This window comes from Stegodyphus dumicola, chromosome 2 (genome assembly GCF_044657685.1).
Source record: "Stegodyphus dumicola isolate Sdum_Otavi_A_Nest chromosome 2, ASM4465768v1".
Classification (NCBI taxonomy): Eukaryota; Metazoa; Arthropoda; class Arachnida; order Araneae; family Eresidae; genus Stegodyphus; species Stegodyphus dumicola.
Genome location: NC_140769.1, coordinates 115,331,068 through 115,356,160, shown reverse-complemented (window position 1 = coordinate 115,356,160; position 25,093 = coordinate 115,331,068). Strand labels below are relative to the sequence as shown.

Sequence of the window (25,093 nt, the reverse complement as noted above, 5' to 3'; positions counted from 1 at the left end):
TAGTTTAAACTTAGAGATAATCTTGGCGCCGTTTTAATAACGGGCCCTGTGAAAATCAAGTACTAGTACTTTATTATTATAATATAACTGAGCTATTAGTTCTTTATATATTGTTTTGCAAGGAGTGGTATCTAATTTATATTTCACTTTTATAACCTGCTAGAGAGTAGAGGCTGAAAAAAAGTTTTAGTTCTAAATTTAAATTATTTTTTTCATCAGTACTGCATTTAGAATTAAAAGCTATAACTCTGCAGAAATCCAGAATCTGGCCATTAAGATTTTTAAATGATTAGTTTTCACTTACTGCCTGTAAATATTTCTTGGGCTTTATTGCTAAAAGTATTTCAGTTTGATGAGGTTATTAAATCAGTTAATAATATTAATTCATTTGATATTATGGTAATCAATAGCAAATACAGAGTAGATCTATTGTTGTGATATACATGACCTTGTAGGTAACCTGTTGCAAAAAATTTTGATTTATATAACCATTTAAATATATCTTTGCATTGCTTTCTTTTCTAGATCTGCTTGTGTATCAGTGTAATGTATTTTGAATGCGCCCATTTTGTTTCATTTAACAGATGATTAATTGTATGAGTAATTTCATTATTTTAAAAATTTCCAAAGTTAGTTATGTTCTGTAAATAAAGCTTTTTTTCCCCACTTGCTGTGTTTCAATTGTAGTGTAGCAAGTGCATCTCAAAAAGCTCATTTAAATTTTATTATAACTATTTCACACTGCATCATTCATTTCATTAAATTATTATGTAAAAGTCAATTAAATTTAAAGCTTTAAAAAAAAACTCTCTATTAATTTTCAAGTTGGAAAGAGAGGGGAAAAAAAAAAAAAAAAAAAAAAAAAAAAAAACCTTTGAAAATCTTAAATTTTAAATTTTTTCCTCTAGTTAAAAGTTTGCATAGAGAATTCTTGCGTGCTGGGTCTGATGTTATGCAAGCATTTACTTTTTACGCAAGTGATGACAAACTTATCAACAGAGGTAATCAAGCTGGAAAATTATTTAGTGTAAGTAAAAAATTTATATTTTCATTACTAAAATATGTTGGTCATTGTTAAAAATTCCAGTCTGATTTTGTTTCCTAAATTACTAACACTTGGATACACTGGTTGATAATCTGAAAAATTTCCTTGTTTGAAATATGCCTTGTGACATATAAAAAGCAAAGAAATCTTTTCAGGACTTATTTAAAGGTTTAAAAATAAATTATTTTGCAGGGTAATGATATAAATGAAGCTGCTTGCAAAATTGCCAGAGAAGTAGCAGATGAAGGTGATGCTTTAGTTGCTGGTGGAATTTCACAGACTCCTTCATATCTGAGTGGTAAGGGGAAGGAAAGCGTTCAAGCAGAATTCAGGAAACAAGTGCAAGTCTTTACTAAGAACAAAGTTGATTTCTTAATTTGTGAGGTAAGTGATTCATGCATTGATACTAAATTTTTTAGATGAATTGATTGGCTACTGACTCTCTTTATGTATCTGCTAATGCACAATTATAAACTTTAGCTTTTTCAGTTTGAAACTGTTGCTGGGAACAGCTTTAGGAATTTAATTTTTTTACTGACAAATTTTACAAGTAATGTCTTCAGCTACAGACAGCTGCAGAAAACTAGATAGGATTTATTTAATTTAGGCAAAGCACATAAAAGCTATTTGCTGAACAAACCCTAAAGCTCTGTTTCTCTTAGTACATTGCGAACGCGTAGCATCATTGGGAGAAATGCAGATGGATCAACATTTACACTACTGCATTGCATTTGCGCTTGTGGACATTCGATTGTCAATTGCATTTATTGCCACCAGATGTCTTTATATTTCATTTAATGGGATTCAGACTCTCAAGATAATTAAATTCGATTTTAAGAGAAATTTTTATTTCTGCTCATGAACTTAATTTTTATTTATGCTTGGGAAAGTAAAGCAGATTAGCAATTTTTAGATGAGTAAGCTTATACAGTCAAAAGTCTTTAATCCGGACTCGGACTTCGGCGATTCCGGATTATCGATTTTTCCGAATTATAGATCATCAGTTTAAATCTGGTAAGATGGCATGCAGAAATTATAAAATTAAAAATATGAAACTGTAATTTATAAAATAATGAGCAATTATGATCTAAAGGGTATCAAAATTTACAAAAAAAGAAGCTTAATATTTATTTATTTACTTTATTAAACATTTCTTTCAACACGTGCATGCGTACCTTACGCATAGCCGAAATTAGAAAATTGCAACCAGAAAACTATTTGATTTGTATTCGTGATATTTATAATGACGAGGAATTTGATTTAAATCATATCAAAGACAGAGTACATCGAGATTAAATACTACATTTAGTAAGGAATTATAAGCCGAATAAAATAAAAACATCTGCCCTGAAGATAACGATAGTGCTGACAGATAAACTTCCAGTTCATTGCGCACCGCGACGTATACCCCCACCCTCCGCGCAGAGCAGCGGGAAATCGATAAACAGATTTCGGAATGGTTAGATAAACAAAGGATATAGCTTTATCCATTTTTTGTAGCAATTCGTTTTTTGTTTGATTGACATCGAAACATACTTTCGTTTTCTAGATCCTTTGGGAGCTCCAGCATCGGAAATTCTATTTGACATAATCGAAAGTTCAAGCTTGCTTTTATAAAATTGGTCTTACAGTCTGCAAAAAATAATAAGCCCGATCCAATTCGAAGATTAAGGAACAACACAATCATCAACATTAACTGAAATAGATAATTTTAGCTTATACCGTCCGTTATACATTAAACGTTCACGCAAAAGACGCATATGCGCAGTCGTAAATGTCTTGCGCACACGCATAAAATGCCTATGAGCATGCGTCAACGCGGTGCATGCACAGAAAGATTTTAGCTTTGAGGTCCGGATTATAGATCATTCCGGATTATGGGTGTCCGAATTAACGACTTTTGACTGTAATGCACATTATGAACATCTCTAATTGCATAGAAACTGAAGTTATTTTTAAAAATTTCTTTGCGTTTCTAGAAGCTTTAATATTAATGAAATAATAAGTAATTAAAACTAAATTGTACTGCTAGTGCAAAAGAAATAAAAAAGTTAAACACATTTTAAAAATAGCTGGTATTTTAAAGCTACAGAGCAACTGTAAAGAAAAGTTCACAATATTTAGACAAAATTTGCTATGCTTGTATAGAACTGAATTTCATGTCAGATTGTATATTTTTAAAATATGCACAAATTTTGAGAGAAAGCAGATGATATATAAAAATTTGAGCATCAATTTCTTCACTATCATGGCTGGATAATTTATTAGAAATTGTGTTTGTTTTAAAATGCACTATGTGCAGTTATATTATATGCATAATCCATAAAATATTATTTTTATTTATAACTTTTAAATTCATATCTCTTTTTACAGAAGTTATGAAGATAAGTACTTTATATATATATATATATATGTCATAATATGAGCAAAACAAGGAAAACGTCGAAACACTGTAGTTGCGTGATTAGACCCATATTGAAGAAGATTTTGATTGCGTAGTATACTAGTAATGCTAACTTGGTAATATCTAAAGAACTTGGCAGTCGATGCAGTTTTAATTCCATTTTTATTTGCAACTGATATTTGTGGCCACAATCACTTGGCACCCTAGTCGTGCCTTTCCACAGAATATTTTCATTTTTGATATTGTTGAGATAGAAAGCAAGCCAGCGCAATAACATCTTAGCACAGTAGAGAGCAAAAGCTGAAGTGTGTAGTTATGAAAGATGGAAGCACGCAAAGAGAAAAGTTTTGGTTTACAATGACAGTTTCAGTTCTTAATTATTACGTCATCGGAGTTGCGCGGGCCATAGAGCGATCTAGAAATGACGCAATGCAGAGAAGTTATTACGATTTTAGAATAGAGAGGAAGAATTAATGTTTTTAGTTATATTATAATTCTGATTCGTATAATTTTATCTTACATATATATATATACACCAGGTAAAAGAAAATATAAATATTTAATTATATAATTCTTATGCTTCAGCCGGAGAGGACTGAATTTTAATGCAAGTGTTATAAGAAATTTTTAAAAAATGTTTTAAAAATCTTTAGGGCATTACTCTTTCATGTTAATTGGTAAAGAAAGGTTAAAGATGAAAATATTCCAAAGTCACCACACATATATGTATATTCACATAAAAGTGAAACGAAAACACACACACACACATATATATATATACTGCAATTATGCTTTAAATTTCTATTATGTTATAACTTTCAAAATAAATTCTTGTGGGGAAAATTTAAATAAATAAATAAGAATATAAATAAAACATTAGATTTAATGCACATAATAGCAGAAATAAATTACAAAACCCAGAGATAGATCAAATTGGAACACACAGCTAAGAAAGTTGCAGACAGGGTAGAAAAAGAGTGAGTGAGTGCACCGCTATGATGGCTTCCGACCATGGACATGAACTAAATGGAATTATATACCATCACGGCGGGGAAGACTCCAGAGTAACAAGGTTGAATATTATAAACTAATAACAGTTTTTACATATTGTTAACTGCAAGGCACTAAGCGTTATTCTGGTTATCTGCTTTAAGTTCTGAACTTTTGAAACATTATAATATTATCCATGGTTGTTTCTGCTTAGGCAGTGTCCTGAGATTTTTCTCTATTTTATCAAGAGCTATTCTGTTTTTGAGTGTGTTAGTCATCCACATTGCCCAGGCACAGTCCGCTGGTTTCTTCAAGTGCCAGGTTTTTGTATGTACACAATGGAAGTAATAATGGTCCATGTCGCCTTCCTCTCCGCATTCGCAGAAAGGAGTATCCCTAAGTCTGAATCTGTTCAGGTATACTGGGAATGGTCCATGACCTGTCAAGAACTGTGTTAGGCTAGCATAGTGGGTCTTTATTTCCATGTTAACTTTTGGCAGTAAGCGAAATGTCCTTCGTCCTACCTCTGCCCATCTACTTTGCCAATTTTGTAGCAGACTTGTCAAAGTTGTTCGCTTAATATGAGATCAAGGAAGTTTAGTTGGTCTTTCTAATATATCCGTGCAGTTGGCTGCCTGCTTGGCCAGTAGGTCAGCGGCTTCATTGCCTTGAATCCCTGTGTGAGCGGGAACCCATTTTAAAGTGGGTCTTTGCGAAATAGGCATTCTCAGAAGTTGTTTTTGAATTCTGTATACCAATGGACTCCGGCTGTTTTGACTTGCGATAGCCGCCAGACTTGATGCCGAATCACTGAGTATGGAGAATTTCTCCTGTTGACATGTGTTCGTATATCTAATTGCAGCACTGATAGCTAGAAGCTCTGCTTGGTATACCGAGTTGTTCGAGCCTAATTTCCTTTTCCATTCGAATGTTACAACTCCATTTTCTAGTCTACAGAAGGCACTGCCCGTGCCGTTCTCAGTTTTGGAGCCATCTGTGAAAAGGTTATTACTGTACCTCTGAATTGGTTGGTCGTTTATACTGATACCGTCAGAGAGATTGAAAGCTGCTGGATGAAAGTTATTGCAGTTGTTTTGCTCCTCGTAGTCCGAGTGGTGATAATTATGACCCCAGAGTGTTGAAGTTTGACCCAGCCTGGTAACCCTTACGATAGCTGCCTCTTCATCCCTTTCTACTATCAAATCTAGGGGAGGAATTCCTGCTAGTTGTTGTAGGGCTAGTGTTGACGTGGTACGGTAGGCCCTGCATACTTGAAGTAACTGCTGTCTCTGAATAGAGAGCAGGGATCTTTTCATATGAGAGGTAAGTTCGCCACCCCAGATTGCTGCTCCATAAGTTATTACTCTTTCTGTAATGGTTCTATGCCAAATTTTTAGTAGCTTAGATGAGATACCCCCTTTATGTGAAGTCATGCGTCTCATGTTGTTGCTTAGGATGCTAATTCGAGTCTTAAGATTCCTGACATGTGGCATCCAAGAAAGTCTGTTGTCGAGTAATAGCCCAAGATATTTCAATTGGGAGAAACATTTTACCAGTATCCCATGGAGTTTAATGCTTGGGTTGTGTCTTAGCTGCCTGCTGCGTCCTATGAGCAAAGCTTTAGTTTTCTCTGCCGAAATCTGAAGCTTATGTGCTCTGGCCCATTGGGAGAACAGATCAAGACAGTATTGAGATCTCATTTCGAGGTTACTCCTTCCTGCCACAACTAGCATAAAATCGTCCGCATAGGCTATGATTCGAGCGTATTCTACGCTCTCAAACTGACGAAATGCCGAGTTTGCCACTATATTCCACAGTGTTGGTCCAAGGCATGACCCCTGTGGGCATCCTCTAAAGACATTTTTGACATAAATGCCGCTGTCTGATGTTACTTGTACACTTCAATCTTGAAGGTACGAGCGAAGGATAGTAATAATGGCTGTTGGGCACGCCATGTTTTGTAGCAAATTTATTACGTCTGGCCACCATAGGGAGTCAAAGGCTCCCTTGATGTCAATGGCTATTGCCAGTGAGTGCAAATTGTTATCCTTGTTCTGTTTGATAGTGGCCATTAAGTCTTTTATGGCATGTTCAGTTGAGTTGCCCATTTGGAATCCATATTGGTTGGGATGCAGGGCGTTGTTCCTTTGCAGGAAGAAGTCCAATCTGTAAAGAATTACTCTTTCCAATACCTTACCGAGCGCTGGCAGTAGACAGACTGGCCTGTAAGATGTAGGTTCTGACGGAGTTTTGCCTGATTTTAGGAATAACGCCACTTCTGCCAACTTCATATTTTTAGGAAAGTACTGATGTTTCCAGCAAGCTGAAATGACCACAAAGAATAGTTTTGGGAATTCCCGGTGTATCTCTCTAATGATGATATTATCAATTCCATCCAGACCTGGAGCTTTTTTGGGTGCCAGAGTATGTATGATGTTATCCACTTCCATTTGCGTAGGAGGGAGTTCGTCTCTTCTGGTAACTTGGCGAAATTTCATACTGTAGGTTTTTCTCGCTTCCTCTTGCTCCTCTAAGAAATCCTCTTCATCATCATCAGGAAAAACTGCATTTATGATCTCACTGATTACTTCGATGTTGGATGAGGCAGTGCTATTGACCATAGGCGAAAGGGTCGTAGGACGAAACACCTTGTTACATGTTATCTTTTGAGTAGGTCCAAAGGCTTTAGTGACATTATTACAGTAAGTTCTCCATGAGATTAACTTGGCCTCTTTAATTTTTCTTTTATATAAAGCTCTGGCTTTATTGTATGTTATCATTTTGAGTTGCCGTAGATATGGATCTACCATGGATTGTGCTTTTCTGCGAAGTGCTCGAACTCTGCTCCTCTCTGTGTTAAGCTCTGGTGACCACCAGGATATCGAGTGTTTTGCCTTTAGTGTTTTGTGGTAGAAAAAGAGTATATGATTTGAACTCACAACCCCTAAAGTCAAGAGGCGCTACCATCAGTTTTATTGCCATGCTACCATCACACCTTCGTAACTTGCAATTTTGACCTATATACACCATCAAGTAAATAATTTTTCTTAAAAACTAAAATTTTTAGCCCTATTTCAGTGTGCTATTGACTAAAAAATTAACAGGAGTTTGTTTTTTCAGCTTCTTACGGCATTTCTTACAAAAACATAATTTTAAAGTGGCGTTTTGATTAAGTTAGAGGGACTGCTAAAAATATGTTCTAAGTGAAAGATGTGCTTACATGTGTTAGCCATAAATGTATATTTATATAGTGAGAAATACAAATTTAACGTATTTTTTATTGCATTAGAATATTTTAAAAGGCTATTAAATGTAATTTATAAATTGCGTTATTAGTTTTTTACCTGTTTCAAAAGAAAAAAATCTTCTAATGCTTTACCTTATTTGTTCTAGCAGTTTGATGTAGTCAGATGTTCATTTTCATTAAAAATAATGTGTATGTGGAACTAGGACTGGGAAATAATTGTCAGGACTAATTTTGCTATTTCATGGACTTGAATTATATTTTTATATTTGATTTTCTTGACAGTTATCACTGCTGTACGTGAACTAGTACTGTAGTTGCAGTTTTGTTTTCTTTAACCAAATTCAGTAGATTGCTGTCTTTTTCAGTATGCAGATTTCTCGTTATAATGTTAATTCAGAAACAAGTATTTTTTAGCAAAACATTCTTTCCTTGATCCAGTGTTCATGACTACTTCTGCCGCCATTATTTTTTGGTGACAGCACCTGATTGCTCCCTTTTTATCACGTGACCCCCAACGCTTCTGCAGCCATACAGATAGAAGTTGAACATGGTTCATCTCTTTGAGGTCCATCATCAGTCAATGCATCACAGATGTCGATCAAAACGAGTTCATTTGCTGATTGGAGAATGTGTTCGCACCGCAGTAATGGAAACACACATTTATTATAAAAAGCATCCTAAGTATGGAACACAAACTTCCTCTTTTCCTAATATTGAGAGACCTGTGAACTTGACATATTTTAGGAGCTCTCATAGTACTAAGACATTACAGTCATAGAAACATCCATGCTTTATCCATGAAGGAAACCTGAATCTAATAATATAAAAATTATTTAGCCTGCTCTTACCATAGTATTGTTCAGGAGGGACCTATTGAAATGAATTTTCTGTATAAAATTTTAATTGTGTGAAAGTAAAGTTATTTTTAAAAACACATTTTTAATGTGTTTCAAGTCAATTAAAGTATTGAATCTTGTAAAAAGGCATATTTTATATTGATAAATTTTTGTTATGTGGACTTTTTAGTTCCTGTCATATCCAAAGTGTCATCCCTGGTGTCCTTGTTGTTTTTCCTTTTTTTTCTACGCTATAGTTACCCATAATTATTTAAACCATTGATTAAGTGTCATTATCATGATGTTTATCACTCAGAAGGATATACATATAATCTTTGAGAAATTGTATTTATTAATAGAAACCATTTCACGTACTACAGTCAAAAGTCGTTAATTCGGACACCCATAATCCGGACCTCAAAGCTACAAACTTTCTGCGCATGCGTCACGTTGATGATGGCTGCTGAGACCTTTACGGCTGCGAATATGCGTGTGTGCATGCACATAATATGTTTACGCATGCGCGTTTAATGTATAACGGACGGTATAAGCTAAGCTAAAATTATCTAATGTTGCAGATTGCATTCTTCCTTAATCTTTGAATTGGATCTGGCTTATTATTTTTTGCAGACTGTTAGAGCAATTTTATAAAAGTAAGCTTGAACTTTCGATTATGTCAAATAGAATTTCCGATATATATTGTTACGAATTTGGTATTTAAAAAGCTAATATTAGTTCAATTATAAATTAATTGGTTTTATTTCTCGCGCAGTGCAGCGCGTGACGTATATTAAAAGAAGAAAGCTAAGCCAGAAAATTAAAAATACAAGAGCGCGTGCATTAAATAAATAAATATCTCTTTTTGATTTCGAGAAAGTACTGGAAAATTCTAGCGCGTGATTTTAAAATGTTATAAAACGTCAATGCGTCACGTTGATGATGGCTGCTGAGACCTTTACGGCTGCGAATATGCGTGTGTGCATGCACATAATATGTTTACGCATGCGCGTTTAATGTATAACGGACGGTATAAGCTAAGCTAAAATTATCTAATGTTGCAGATTGCATTCTTCCTTAATCTTTGAATTGGATCTGGCTTATTATTTTTTGCAGACTGTTAGAGCAATTTTATAAAAGTAAGCTTGAACTTTCGATTATGTCAAATAGAATTTCCGATATATATTGTTACGAATTTGGTATTTAAAAAGCTAATATTAGTTCAATTATAAATTAATTGGTTTTATTTCTCGCGCAGTGCAGCGCGTGACGTATATTAAAAGAAGAAAGCTAAGCCAGAAAATTAAAAATACAAGAGCGCGTGCATTAAATAAATAAATATCTCTTTTTGATTTCGAGAAAGTACTGGAAAATTCTAGCGCGTGATTTTAAAATGTTATAAAAGGAGGAAAACATCTCAGTTTGTAGTAGTTGCTTAGTTTGTTGTTGTTTAGAAAACTACTGTTGTTGATTGTAGCGAATTCACGGATTAGCGTTCTTTAGCTGTTTTGAATTACGTTCTATTGGATATTTGAGTAGTTAAAAGATAACTACTGTGAGATATTGTAATACTGCATGATAATTTGAGAAAATTTAAGCATTTTTGTTGTGATAATAATAAATTTTTGTTCATTTTTCATCGGACTTGGGCATTCATTTCGTAACGAACCCGTACGCACACAACAATTTTTGGTGGCAGCGGTGGGATTTGAATGCCAATAACAAGAGCGATGGAAGAACAATTCAGGCAAATGATGACTGCATTTGCTGCTTTCCAAGAAAAGATGGAAGGAGCCGTCAACTCCGTTAAAGAAGAAATTAAAGGCGAGATGAAATTGGGCCAAGAATCCGTTAAGGAAGAAATGAAGGCCATTCAAACTGGTCAATTAACTTTTAAAGACGAAATAAAAGTTGTTAAGGAATCTGTTAAAGAAGAAATAAAAGCTGTTCAAGTCAAGATTGAAGAAAGTCAATGCGAAATGAAAAGAGAAATTGCCTGCATAATAGAAACCAAATTCGATGCTATGGAAGGCAGAATAGATGTGGTTGAGAATAAAGTGGGACAAATTGAGGAAAATGTTTCTTCTGTTAAAGAAGAAATAGAAGAAAGAGTTTGTTCCGTTCAGAAACAAATCGAACAACAAATTGATGACCGGGTTTGTGCGGTTGCCAAAGAACTGGAAACTTTAAAGAAATTTGTAGCGACGGGTGGGAGTAAGAGTGATGATTTTAAATTCTTACCGATGCCTGCTCGTCCATCTCTGAAGCTATCCACATATGATGGGAAGACATCCTGGCAGGTGTATAAGACCCAGTTTTCTATCGTGGTGGATGCGAATGGATGGGATTCCCAAGCTAAGGCCTGTCATCTTGCCGCTTCTCTGAGAGCAGACGCAGCGGATATCCTGCAGACGCTTCCCGAAAACAAAAGGTTAGATTTTGAAGCTCTGTCCGGCGCCTTGAAGCTGCGCTTTGGCGAGAAATGTTTAAAAGACTACAGCTTCAATTAAAATCCCGTCAACAGAAGCCCACCGAATCACTTCAGGAGCTCGCCACGGATGTTGAAAGGCTGTCACATCACGCCTTTTCGGAGTGCCCGACAGAAACAAGGGAAATCCTGTCCCTGCAATATTTCATCGATGGGATCCGGGATCCCGAAATACAGAAGGCCCTACGAATGGCAGATGTAAAGGATGTAAAAAGCGCTCTGTTGTACGCCGTGAAATTGGTGGCAGCCCAGCAGGCAACTATTAGAGATCGCTACCCAGTCAGAGCTGTGCGAGTCCACGACCCAGGGGACCAATTGATGGCTCGTTTAGATGATTTATCCAGACAAGTCGATGCTTTGATACGTAGTAGCAGTGAGAACAAAGTGGCTGTAAGATGTTGGAGATGTGGTTCTGAAGGTCACCTACGACGGCATTGCAGAACACCCCAGGGCACGGATAATAAAACGGATGAGTTGACAAGACCAGTGAATGCTTTAAGACGGAATAGTGGTAAAACAAAACCGACCCTAAAGTGCTGGAATTGCGGTGTTGAAGGCCACCTACGAAGGAACTGCAGAACTCCCCAGAGCACGGAAAATAAGGCATACGATTTAAACAGACAATTAAATGCCACGAGAAGGAAAAGGACTGACAAGAAACCAAAGTGCTGGAACTGTGGAGCTGAAGGCCACGTACGAAAGAATTGAAGAACACCCCAGGGTACGAAAATTGAGACAATTTCTGAGCAACGACGCAGGAAACAAATTAATGACCATATCAAGGAACGGAGGTTGCCAGATAATGAAAAACCCTGTTTTAAAGCGCTTAAGATCTCTATAGTGAGTGGCAACAATAACGGACTGTCCATCAATGGGAATATCGATGGGGTTCCTTGGAATATGATCATTGACACAGGAGCTAATGTTACCATCATTAGGAAAGATTTAGCTGAACAGTTTAAAGATAAACTTATTTGGACGCCATCCTGTGTTACCCTTCAGACTGTGTCTGGTGACAAGATCGACATAACTGGGAAGTTAAAAGTAAACATCACGTTTGGAAGTGCCGCCTACCATCACACGGCATATGTGGCGGATATCACAGATCCATGCATACTCGGATTGGACTTTTTAAGGAAATACAATTTTTCCTTAGATTTCAAAAACAATAAGCTGCTTTCAGCATCTGATGGCATGACTATCCATCCTCAAAAGGGATCCTCGCCTGGAAATGTCGACGCCTTGTCCGAAAGATCGAGCTCGGGAAGCTGCCGAAATCATACCAGGGTCGAAAAGAAACTCAAGACTACCAGCTATTCTCCATCCCAGAAGCTCTTCGGTCGAGACCTTCGTCTGCCTTGTGACCGCCTGTTTAGTCGCCCTACGGATGCGCCTTCATCGCCTGAGGAACACATCCAAGATGCCCAGGCCCAGTTTGAGGGGATGCACCGTTCTGCACGAAAGCGAGTCAACTTGGCGACGGAGAAAATGAAGACCAGATGCGACACAAGAGCTACTAGACAGAGATCCAACAAAGGAGACAAGGTGTGGTTGTGGAACCCAATTCAACGAAAAGGACTGAGTCCTAAATTACAGTCACCTTCGGATGGTCCATATACAGTGCTGAACACGAATGACGTCGTGGTTCGGATCCGTGAGTCTTCGAACTCTTACGACAGGTTAGCTTATTACTATGGCCATAGTACGTAATGTAAATAATTGTAAATAGTATCAGACCATGGTCCTTTTTTGTTTTCAAATGTGTATTTGATTTGATTTGTATTTAGTATTTGATTTGCATTTAGTATTTGATTTGAATTTGATAGCATTTGATTTGTTTTATGTATTGCATTTATTGTTCATGTTGTTTATTATTGTAATGTAATGCTTATTAATACATTTATGCCACAGTTGTAAATTTAGCTTCCTGTCCAGGGATTGTACTGCCCGGGACATGCAGTCCTTGGGAAGGGGGCAGTGTTACGAATTTGGTATTTAAAAAGCTAATATTAGTTCAATTATAAATTAATTGGTTTTATTTCTCGCGCAGTGCAGCGCGTGACGTATATTAAAAGAAGAAAGCTAAGCCAGAAAATTAAAAATACAAGAGCACGTGCATTAAATAAATAAATATCTCTTTTTGATTTCGAGAAAGTACTGGAAAATTCTAGCGCGTGGTTTTAAAATGTTATAAAAGGAGGAAAACATCTCAGTTTGTAGTAGTTGCTTAGTTTGTTGTTGTTTAGAAAACTACTGTTGTTGATTGTAGCGAATTCGCGGATTAGCGTTCTTTAGCTGTTTTGAATTACGTTCTATTGGATATTTGAGTAGTTAAAAGATAACTACTGTGAGATATTGTAATACTGCATGATAATTTGAGAAAATTTAAGCATTTTTGTTGTGATAATAATAAATTTTTGTTCATTTTTCATTGGACTTGTGCATTCATTTCGTAACGAACCCGTACGCACGCAACAATATTTATTAATATGTAAAGGATCTACAAAGCGAAAGTATGTTTCGAAGTCCATTAAACAAAAAGTGGAATTGCTGCAAAAAATGGATAAAGGCTTCGTTTCTCTAACCATTCCGAAATCTGTTTATCAATTTCACGCTGCTCTGCGGCAGGGGGGGGGACGTCACGGCGCACAATGAATTGGAAGTTGATCTGTAAGCACTATCCTTATCTTCAGAGCAGTTGTTTTTATTAAGTGACACGGAGGTTATTGAAAACGAAAAAATTTCGATTGACAAATTAGTCGGTATTCTCGACACAGCAATTATAGGACTTGAACATCGGAACTTTGTAACTGAACAAGAAATTATGTCTGTTTATAGAATTAAATAGAAAGTATTATCGCATAAAACAAAGCAACTTAAACAACTTACATTGAAAGAAATGTTTAATAAAGTAAACAAATAAATATTAAGCTTTTTTTTTTTTTGTAAATTTTGATACTCTTTAGATCATAATTGTTCTTTATTTCATAAATTACGGTTTCATATTTTTAATTTTGTAATTTCGGCATGCCGTCTTACCAGATTTAAACTGATGATCTATAATCCGGAATCGCCGAAGTCCCGACAAGTCCGGATTAACGACTTTTGACTGTATTATATATTTCATTGAAACCTCATGAAATCCCGCCATTCAGTCTTGGATGCATTGTAGTTCTTCTTAAATTTTATCGAACCGTACTTGGTTTATTTTATTATAACATGTATATTAAAGTGATAAACTGAAATAGTATTTGTACAGTTTTCCATCAACTGTGAATGTTGATGGAGGTCATGTCAAAACTGCAGCAACAATTCTAGTGGAAAGTCTAAAGGAATAGATAAAACTTAATAATCATGAATTGAAACTTTGTGGTTATCTGATAAGGAAATTCATTGAAACTAGTGCCAGAAATTTCGGGAGTCAAGAATCCCTAATGTAATATAATATAGCAACAAAACTGTTATCTTCTTTATGTACTTGATGTATAAATTCACTTAAATATCTAGTTTTAATGAAAGTTTTTCCCTAAAAAAGTTCTTAATTAAGTTGGGGGAGGACATGAAAGCAGTACCTTTAGTGCATGTTTTAATCAACCCCCAAATCTTTGTGGTTTTTGAAAGCCTTCGTCCCAGACACTTGGTGGCTGCGAGTCCAAAGACTGATCAACCTCATTTCGAATCTCTTGTGCCAATTGAAAGATAACACTGCCAAGATGCAGCTGCAGGTGTGAAGAAAGGTAGAAGTCTGAGGGAGCGATGTGGGGGCTGTATGATGGGTGTGGCAAGAGATCCCATTTGAGTCCATGCAGAATACAGCTGGTGAATGCAGACACATGTGCTCTTGTATTATCTTGATGGAATGTTACCTTTTTGCACCAGAACTCGGTTTGATATTTTTCCTTGATAGCAATGTCCCCAGGGACTAGCATCTCGCTTGCACACCTTACTGTCGAGGGTTTTACCTTTTTCCAGATACAGTTTGTGGATAAAATCACAGCAATCCTCCCCCAGATACAAAGCAGGATCTATTTGTTAGTCTAATTGTACTTTGTAATGCTGCCGACAGGCTCAACGAGCGTAGACCAGCTGTCTTTCGGGCTGTGTTGTTGAAGTAAATGCACTTTTAATCAGAAGTGAAGATCCAGTCCAGAATTTTTGTCCTTGCATTGATATCCGAGCAGATTAGAGCAGGCCCTAACACGTCTGTCCTTATTTGCTTGAGTCAGCTCATGTGACACTCAATAATTGAACTTGTACTTCAAGTTTATGCGATGCATAGCTCAACTAATGGACATGGCACTAACGTCTAATTCCTTAGCAAACTCTCAAATGGTTGCATACAGATCTTCTTCCATGAGTTCTCCCAGGAAGACCTCATCAACATCAATAGGCTGGCCGCGCTTTGCTTCTTGAATGTCATAGTCCTTTTTTTGAACTTTCGGTATCAAATGATACAACATTAGTACTTAAAGCTTTACACATGATTTGGTAATAGTCTGTAGCTGACTTTTTGCAATAGAACTGGAAGTAAATGATTGTTCTAATCTGGTAATGTGATAGTTCGATTTCAGACACCTTGTACTTAATGATAATGATATTTTTTTTACAAATTTCACAACACGGCGCCCTGAGGCAAGAAAGTTATTTCACAAAATATGATTAAACACGGCAACGTGAACTATTTGTGCGTAATATTTGTGGTGGCGTGAAACCTTTTTTAAAACCTGCTACAAATCGGAGGGGCATCATGCTGTTCCACAATGTGCTTTAGCATGTTGTTTTGATGAACTCCGCAGTTTTTTTTTCTTGTTTTGAGTACCCAGATCAATATAACAAGTCCCACAACTTTGATAATTCTCTATTATTATTATTATCGATTACTTTTCTGTTGAAGGCAGGACCTAAGTGTTATCCCTATTTGTAAAATATAGGAAAAAGACACAGAAATAGCAGTTAATTTATAATCACTTTATAAAACCATATATGGCTTACTGAAAATCAGTATTACATAAAATTAGAAAATTACTCAAAAGTTCTTTTGAGTGCGTAGTGATGTCATGCTTAACCATCCTTAGCAATAAATTGCATCGTTTGGTGACATTTTGAAAATGGTCAATGGCAAAATACATAAGTATCTTTGAAATAAATAGTAGCTGAAGTAGTGTATTTCCATAGGCCATTCAAAACACTTGTTAAATTGTGAGAACTTTGCAGGAATTATATTTTTCTGAGTCAAAATTACAAACATGTTCACACATACATACATATGTATATTATCTTTCCTTTTATAATTCAGTTTTTTTATTTGTATAAGTCAGTTTTCTAACAAGTAACTAAATTTTATTTTATATAGTATTTTGAGCATATCGAAGAAATGGAATGGGCTATTGAAGTATGTAAAGAGACTGATTTACCAGTTGCAGCGACAATGTGCATTGGTACTGAGGGTGATCTACATAATAAATCTGTTGGAGAATGTGCCGTACGAATGGCGATAGCTGGTAAGTGAATAGTATATGCATTGCTTTTATCTTCATTTATTAAATGTAGGAAGTTTTTATTGATCCATATTTTGCTAATTATAAACAATTAGCCCTTTATTTGGCCAAGTGTTTGCCCCTAAGCAGTAGAGTTTTTCAAAGCCTTGAAAAAGAGATTTTCTTTATCACAATTTCAAAATAAACCTACCCTTTCATTCTTGATAGTGAAAGAGTGGTGGGAAGCCCTTTGACTGCCTCCAGAGTGTTTCCTTTTTTAATTATTAAAAAATAAGGAAATATAAGAACTCAGAAACAAGTTTTAATTGAATGATATAAAGATATGTATAATAAATTTCAAAAGGGGGGAAAATTATCTTGCAGTGTCATATACTTAAATTTTATTATAAAATATCTTTTATTTGATTTTCAATTTCTACTATTATTATTGTATTAGTAAGCTATCTTCATGATTACATATAAGTGAGGAATCAATATTCTTGGTTCTATCTAATAATATTGTTGCGTGCGTTATGAAATGAATGCACAAGTCTGATGAAAAATGAACAAAAATTTATTATTATCACAACAAAAATGCTTAAATTTTCTCAAATTATCATGCAGTATTACAATATCTCACAGTAGTTTTATTTTAACTACTCAAATGTCCAATAGAACGTAATTCAAAACAGCTAAAGAACGCTAATCCGCGAATTCACTACAATCAACAACAGTAGTTTTCTAAACAACAACAAACTAAGCAACTACTACAAACTGAGATGTTTTCCTCCTTTTATAAGATTTTAAAATCACGCGCTAGAATTTTCCAGTACTTTCTCTAAATCAAAAAGAGATATTTATTTATTTAATGCACGCGCTCTTGTATTTTCAATTTTCCGGCTTAGCTTTCTTTTAATATTCGTCACGCGCTGCACTGTGCGAGAAATAAAACCATTTAATTTATAATTGAACTAACATTAGCTTTTTAAATACCAAATTCGTAACACTGCCCCCTTCCCAAGGACTGCACGTCCCGGGCAGTACAATCCCTGGACAGGAAGCTAAACTTATAACTGTGGCTTAAATGCATTAATAAGCATTACATTACAATAATAAACAACATTAACAATAAATGCAATACATAAAACAAATCAAATGCTATCAAATACAAATCAAATACACATTTAAAACAAAATGGACCATGGTCTTATACTATTTACAATTATTTACATTATGTACTATGGCCATAGTAAAGAGCTAACCTGTCGTAATGACCGACTTTGGTTTAGAGTTCGAAGACATACGGAGACGTCATTCAGTCTGTTCCGCACTGTACATGGACCATCCGAAGGTGACTGTAGTTTAGGACTGAGTCCTTTTCGTTGAATCGGGTTCCACAACCTCACCTTGTCTCCTTTGTTGGATCTATGTCCAGTAGCTCTCGTGTTGTATCTGGTCTTCACTTTCTCCGTCGCCAAGTTCACTCGCTTTCGTGCGAAACGGGGCATCACTTCAAAACGAGCCTGGACATCTTGGATGTGTTCCTCAGGCGATGAAGGCGCATCCGTACGGCGATCAAACAGGCGGTCACAAGGCAGACGAAGTTCTCGACCGAAGAGCATCTGGGCTGGGGAAGAGCTGGTAGTCTTGCGTTTCTTTTCGACCCTAGTATGATTTTGGCAGCTTCCCAAGCTGGATCTTTCGGACAAGGCGTCGGCATTTCCAGGCGAGGATCCTTTTTGAGGATGGATAGTCATGCCATCAGATGCTGAAACCAGTTTGTTGTTTTTCAAGTCTAAGGAATAATTGTATTTCCTTAAAAAGTCCAATCCAAGTATGCATGGATCTGTGATATCCGCCACATAGGCCGTGTGATGGTAGGCGGCACTTCCAAACGTGATGCTTATGTTTAACTTCCCAGTTATATCGATCTTATCACCAGACGCAGTCTGAAGGGGTAACACAGGATGGCGTCCAAATAAGTTTATCTTTAAACTGTTCAGCTAAATCTTTCCTAATGATGGTAACATTAGCTCCTGTGTCAATGATCATATTGCAAGGAACTCCATCGATATTCCCATTAATGGACAGTCTGTTACTGTTGCCACTCACTGTATAAATTTTAAGCGCTTTAAAACAAGGTTTTTCATTATCTGGCAACCTCCGTTCCTCGATATGGTCACTAATTTGTTTACTGCGTCGTTGCTGGGAAATGGTCTTATTTTCCGTACCTCGGGGTGTTTTGCAGTTTCTTCGTATGTGGCCTTCAACTCCGCAGTTCCAGCACTTTAGAACTAGTTTCTTTTCATTTCTGTTCCGTCTCAAGCCACTGACTTGTCTGGTAAAATCATCTGCTTTATATTCCGTACCCTGGGGCGTTCTGCAATTCCGTCTTAGGTGACCTTCACTACCACATCTCCAACACCTTAGAGCCACTTTCTTCTCGCTCCTACTCCGTATCAAATCTTCGACTTGTCTGGCTAAATCATCTAAACGAGCCATCAGTTGATCCACTGGCTCATGGACTCGCACAGCTCTAACTGGGTAGCGATCTCTACTAGTTGCTTGCTGGGTTGCCTTGAACTTCATGGCGTACACTAGAGCACTTTTTAAATCTTTTACATCCGCCATTCGTAGAGCTTTCTGTATTTCAGTATCTCGGATGCCGTCGATAAAGTATTGCAAGGACAGGATTTCCCTTGTTTCTGTCGGGCATTCCAAAAAGGCGAGATGGGACAGCCTTTCAACATCTGCGGCGAGCTTCTGAAGTGTTTCGGTAGGCTTCTGTTGATGAGATTTTAATTGGAGCCTACTGTAGTCTTTTAAACACTTCTCCCCAAAGCGCAACTCCAAGGCGCCGGACAGAGCTTCGAAATCTAACCTTTTGTTTTCGGGAAGAGTCTGAAGGATATCCGCTGCATCGGCTCTTAGAGAAGCGGCGAGATGACAGGCCTTAGCTTGAGAATCCCATCCATTCGCATCCGCCACGATAGAAAATTGTGTCTTATACACCTGCCAGGAGGTCTTCCCATCATATATGGATACCTTCAGAGGTGGACGAGCAGGCATTGGTAAGAATTTAAAATCATCACTCCTGCTCCCTGCCGACGCTACGAATTTCTTTAAAGTATCCATTTCTTTGGCAACTGCAGAAACTCTCTCATCAATTTGTTGTTCGATTTGGTGTTGGACGGCACAAACTCTTCCTTCAATTCATTCCTCCACAGCAGAAACTCTCCCTTCTATATGTTCTTTTACAGAAGAAACTCTTTCTTCTATTTCTTCTTTCACCGAAGAAACTCTTTCTTCAATATGTCCAACTTTATTTTCAACTGCGTCAATTCTGCCTTCCATAGCTTCAAATTTATTTTCTATTATGCAAGTAATTTCTCTTTTCATTTCTTCTTGACCAGCTTGAATGGCTTTCATTTCGTCCTTAACGGATTCCTGGCCCAATTTCATTTCTGCTTTAATGGATCTAATCTCTGCTTTAACAGAGTCTTTCATCTCTTCTTTAAATGATGCTTGGCCAGCTTCCATCTTTTCTTGGAATGCAGCAAAAGCACTAATGAGCTGTCTCAATTGTTCTTCCATCGCTCTTGTTATTGGCATTCAAATCCCACTTCTAACACCAAAAATTGTTGCGTGCATACGGGTTCGTTATGAAATGAATGCACAAGTCCGATGAAAAATGAACAAAAATTTATTATTATCACAACAAAAATGCTTAAATTTTCTCAAATTATCATGCAGTATTACAATATCTCACAGTAGTTTTCTTTTAACTACTCAAATGTCCAATAGAACGTAATTCAAAACAGCTAAAGAACGCTAATCCGCGAATTCGCTACAATCAACAACAGTAGTTTTCTAAACAACAACAAACTAAGCAACTACTACAAACTGAGATGTTTTCCTCCTTTTATAAGATTTTAAAATCACGTGCTAGAATTTTCCAGTACTTTCTCGAAATCAAAAAGAGATATTTATTTATTTAATGCACGCGCTCTTGTATTTTCAATTTTCCGGCTTAGCTTTCTTTTAATATTTGTCACGCGCTGCACTGCGCAAGAAATAAAACCATTTAATTTATAATTGAACTAACATTAGCTTTTTAAATACCAAATTCGTAACAATATCTAATCTAACAATATCTTTTAACTAAACTGACTTAAAAATCAAACATCTGAATGTTAGACACATAGTTTGAAAAGATTCTTGTGCATTTCTCATTTAACTATATTCTTAATGCTGCCAACAGCATAAAAAAATCAAAATTTATATAATTATATGATTACACTCATATAAATCAAATATTTTAATAACACATAGTTACAACATACTAAATACATAGTTTTATAGAGTTCTTATAATTTAAATAAGTAACCCCAACATTATTTTTAAGGTTTTTAAAATGTTTTAAAGCAAAAGCTTCGAACATAAAACTTTTATCACAAATGCAAGACATTTTTTATATTAGCTCTACATACATTCACAATGTATAATTACTTAGGTTAGAAATACATTTTCATATAATTACTTAGGTTGGAAATACATTTTCATAAAGATAAATAAGCAGGTATTTTATTTTCTGATGTCATTTTCAGAAACAACATGCATGAATAAATTTACATAAGCTAATTTTTTAAATAATAAACGCATTATTTGAAAGTCTATTGAAGACTATCCAAAATAATTTCTTTAAGCTTGGGGAAACCACAGAACACTCATATTATATCAGAATTTTGATTAAATTCACATAAATCTTATAACTGAACATAACACGTACAATCTGAAAAGAGTCTTGTTGGTTTAAGCAAAAAACCACAGCTTTGTTTTAAATGCTATAAAGGTCTTATAACCAATTTTTACCAGAATTTAAAGCCAGAGTTACAGGATTGCCATTGGCCAGAGGACGTTTTGAACTAGTTAGCTCCGCCCATCAACTAGCCTCCATCGTATCATACATCTCCTTGATCAGTGGAGACTTTGCCTTTCTGAGGTTAGAAGCTCACCATCATTATACCATAATAATTGCAACAGAAAATTGCCGTTATTTCAATGACACTGTTAGCCAAAGTAACTGAAATATGAAGGCTTGACTCTATGCAACGCATGGGAATTTATTTCTTGCATGCGGACTACGCTATGCCAAGAAAGATATGCTCATTCTTACGTTGTTCTACACAGAATGGGGTTTTTACCCAAATGCCTGAGAGAACATGTGCTTAGCACCTGAGTCTTCAATTAAACTGAATGAAATATAAAGAAAAAATCTGAATGAATTCAACGACATGTGGTTATTCATGTTTTTTTTATATTAATTTTATTGCTTAAAATTATTGAATTGCTTTTTGTTTCAGTTATGATGTGTATACTTCCTGTTATAATGTTAACTCCTTACTTTAATTAATTTTGCAGTTTACAGCTCAACTTTAATAATTTCGAAGCAATGTACAATGTACAGTGAATCCTCAAGATACAAGCTTAATTCATTCCAGCATTGAGCTCATGTAGCGAATTTCTTGTATCTAGAAACAAACTTCCACATTGAAAATAATAGAAATCCAGCCTTCCATTTGTGTTTTGAAAACCTTCAATTAATCTCTTTGTATTTTGCTTTTTTGTGAATTTCTTTATTTTATCATTGTTTTCAAATTTAGCATGTTACATGAACTCTTTGAGGTTTAAGGCTTTTCTAAATCCATTCGTAAAGTGTATTTATTGCATATTGTTGTTCTTTAACTGCATTCTTTATAAAACATTTATTATCTGGAATTGTACACTTTTATATACTTATGAGTTTTTATTAAAAGTATATCTACATCATTAAAGGGAGCAACATATTTTAAGGGAGAAGCTAACATAGACAAAGTTGTCATAAATTCCATGACTGGTTTAAATTATTCATGTTCTTTGGGAGTTTAAGGTAAAACATAAATGCAGAAGTTATTTCATTGAATGAAATTATTAATGTATAAATATAAATTTTTAGATATACAGTTTGAACCTGGATATCTCCTGCTTGATAATATAACTTTCTTTATGTGTGCATGATGCAGTTGTGTAATACAACAGCTAAATATGATGTTTTATCAGCTGTAGCTGGTGCTAATAATTTTTTAATGAGGAGTGAGGGAAAAAAGAAGTATAACTTCTGTTCTTGAAACTATAAAAATATAGGCCATATTGAAGGTACATTAGTATCTTCAGTATATAAAACAAGGTGTTATGATATTGCATTGTAGAAAAAAATAGTGGTTTGCAGGTTTTGCTGTTAGAGTTAACCTGAGTTTAAAATTTTAGTTTTTAATACATATATGAATGTGTACATGCAAGAATAATTGAAGGTTATGCTTAAATTTTTATGATTTTTGTTTTCCCTACTTGTCTGTTTAATGAATTTTTGATAAATTTAATAGAAAAATTTTAATGTCTATATGCAAATTTTTATTTATTAAATTAATTTTGTTCTTATTCTCAGAAAAAAGTTTCACTAATCATATTTTTTAATAGGCGCAGATGTTGTGGGACTCAATTGCCATTTTGACCCCTTCAAAATGCTAGAAGCTATTGCTATGATGAAAACAGCTCTGTCTGCTGCTGGGTTAAAGCCTTATTTGATGTCGCAACCCCTTGCTTTTCATACACCTGATGCTGGAAAACAAGGCTTCATTGATTTGCCAGAGTTTCCATTTGGTAACTATTTTTTTCATGCTATATTTAAGGAACAGAATTAAGGGGGGGGGAGTCCTGGTAGTTTGAAAATCCGGATTTCAGACTTGTCTTATTATCAGTTTTCTACTAGAATGCTTTGTGACAATACTTTTGTTTGCTCTTTTTCTTAGTACATTTTGTTAATTGAAAGCAGGAAATTTAAAAATATCAACAATTAATTAAGCATTTCTGTGTATTTGTGTATATATAGAGAGAGAAAGAGAGAACTAAATTTTGCATCTAAAATGAGTTAGAGTATGTGAAGTTTTATATAATATATGTATAATTATTAAAAGAATAGGAAATAGCTGGAGCTTAAATGCAAGTTTACAATATCTTTCCTATGAAGGTCCTAACCATTTTGTATCTTGAAAATAGTCGTACCCAAAGATTGTAAAGTAAATATTACAAATATTGATACTATACTGAAAGCATTACACAATAAAATAAGAAATGAAAATGAAGTATTAATTTCCTCAGTTTAATGCTTCAAACAGAACTTATCAAGGGAAAAGTGTTTGAAGCCCTAAACTAAGTTGATTAATGAGTTCCCAATACATGTGTCATTCCTCTGAGACATTCGAGATTCAGGACCAATATTTTCAAAATAAATTTTCAATTTAGATTGAAATTTCAGTGGCTCTGAAATACTGAGACGTTTTCCCTACATGCATTCACAACCCCTAAGACAGCAAATTTGCAATGCTTAAGAGGAAATGCACACACACACAAACACCCAAAAAAAAAAAAAAAAAAAAAAATACAAATGAAGATTCAAATATACATATCAAGATTCTCATAAAAACCATGAAAATTTTTTTTGGCAAGAACCCCTAAGACATCAAATTTGCAATACTTAAGAAGAAACACACACACAGACAACAAACAAACAAACAAACAAAAAATAAAAACAAAAACAACAAAATACAAATAAAGATTCACATATATATATCAAGATTCAGATAAAAACCGCAAGAACCTGAAATGCGTAAAAAGCATAAAAAGGCCAAACGAACTAATTACATTCATATACAACTAGGGAAAACCCTGATCAAAACAATCAACAAATTAAAGTGGTCAGTATTTAAAACCTAAAAAAGGGGTGGCTTGAATGTGTGCTAAATTAGTTTTTATCTGAATAAAAGAAAGCCAGATAAATTTTAAAACAAAAAGCTGCTGAGAATGTTTAAATTTATATTAAAAGCATATAAAGATGCAAAAGAAGCTGCCAAGAGTTACAAAGAATTAATAAAAAAAACATAAAAATCTCCCGAGACTAAATGAAATCAAATTTAGAAAGTTAAAAATTATTCTTATCAGCATCCTAAAATTCTCTTAAGAAAAATGGCAAGAACAAAAGCAGTTTTTTTAAAAAGAATGAAGTTTCATAAAAGCTAAAGAAATTCCTTTAAAATAAAATAATCAGGTTTAAACTGCAAAGATCAATTTAATTTGCAACTAAAGGCCAAAAAAATAAAAAAAGTAATAGTCTGCTGAATAGGGTTGTTGGAAATTAGATCAAGCTGGGCAGTGATTTTGCCAAATAGGGAAAAAGGTCGCAAAAGAGAAAAAAAGAGACTTGAAGGTCTGAAAGCAAAACGAGTTCCTGTGCTTGATGGGTGTGTTTCCAGTGGTGATAAAAGGAAAGGGACAAGGGGGATGAATGAGTGAAAAGAAGGCTACTGGATGACCATCATGGCATCGTTTTTTTGCTACAAGGTTCTTAGGAGAGTCATCCAAGATGGCGAGGCCTCAAAGTTTTAAAAGCATCCTAGTTCTAAAAGCTGCAAACAACTGGCTCAAAAGTTTCAGGAAAGGAAAAAAGTGGTTAAAGAAGTCTAAATTTTTCATGCAATTGAGTGTTAATGCATCTTACAGAAATTTGAAAATGG

At 35.1% G+C, this 25,093-nt stretch overlaps 1 protein-coding gene across 1 annotated transcript in view; it reads left to right on the top strand.

Moving 5' to 3' along the window:
• LOC118188532 (betaine--homocysteine S-methyltransferase 1-like) overlaps positions 1–25,093 on the top strand; it is an 80,177-nt gene that overhangs the window by 43,326 nt on the left and 11,758 nt on the right. Inside the window, exons 3-6 of the mRNA XM_035358985.2 lie at positions 909–1,027; positions 1,238–1,429; positions 16,361–16,508; positions 23,001–23,183. Of these exons, the coding sequence (XP_035214876.2) occupies positions 909–1,027; positions 1,238–1,429; positions 16,361–16,508; positions 23,001–23,183 (642 nt within the window). The remainder of the gene's footprint in view (positions 1–908; positions 1,028–1,237; positions 1,430–16,360; positions 16,509–23,000; positions 23,184–25,093) is intronic.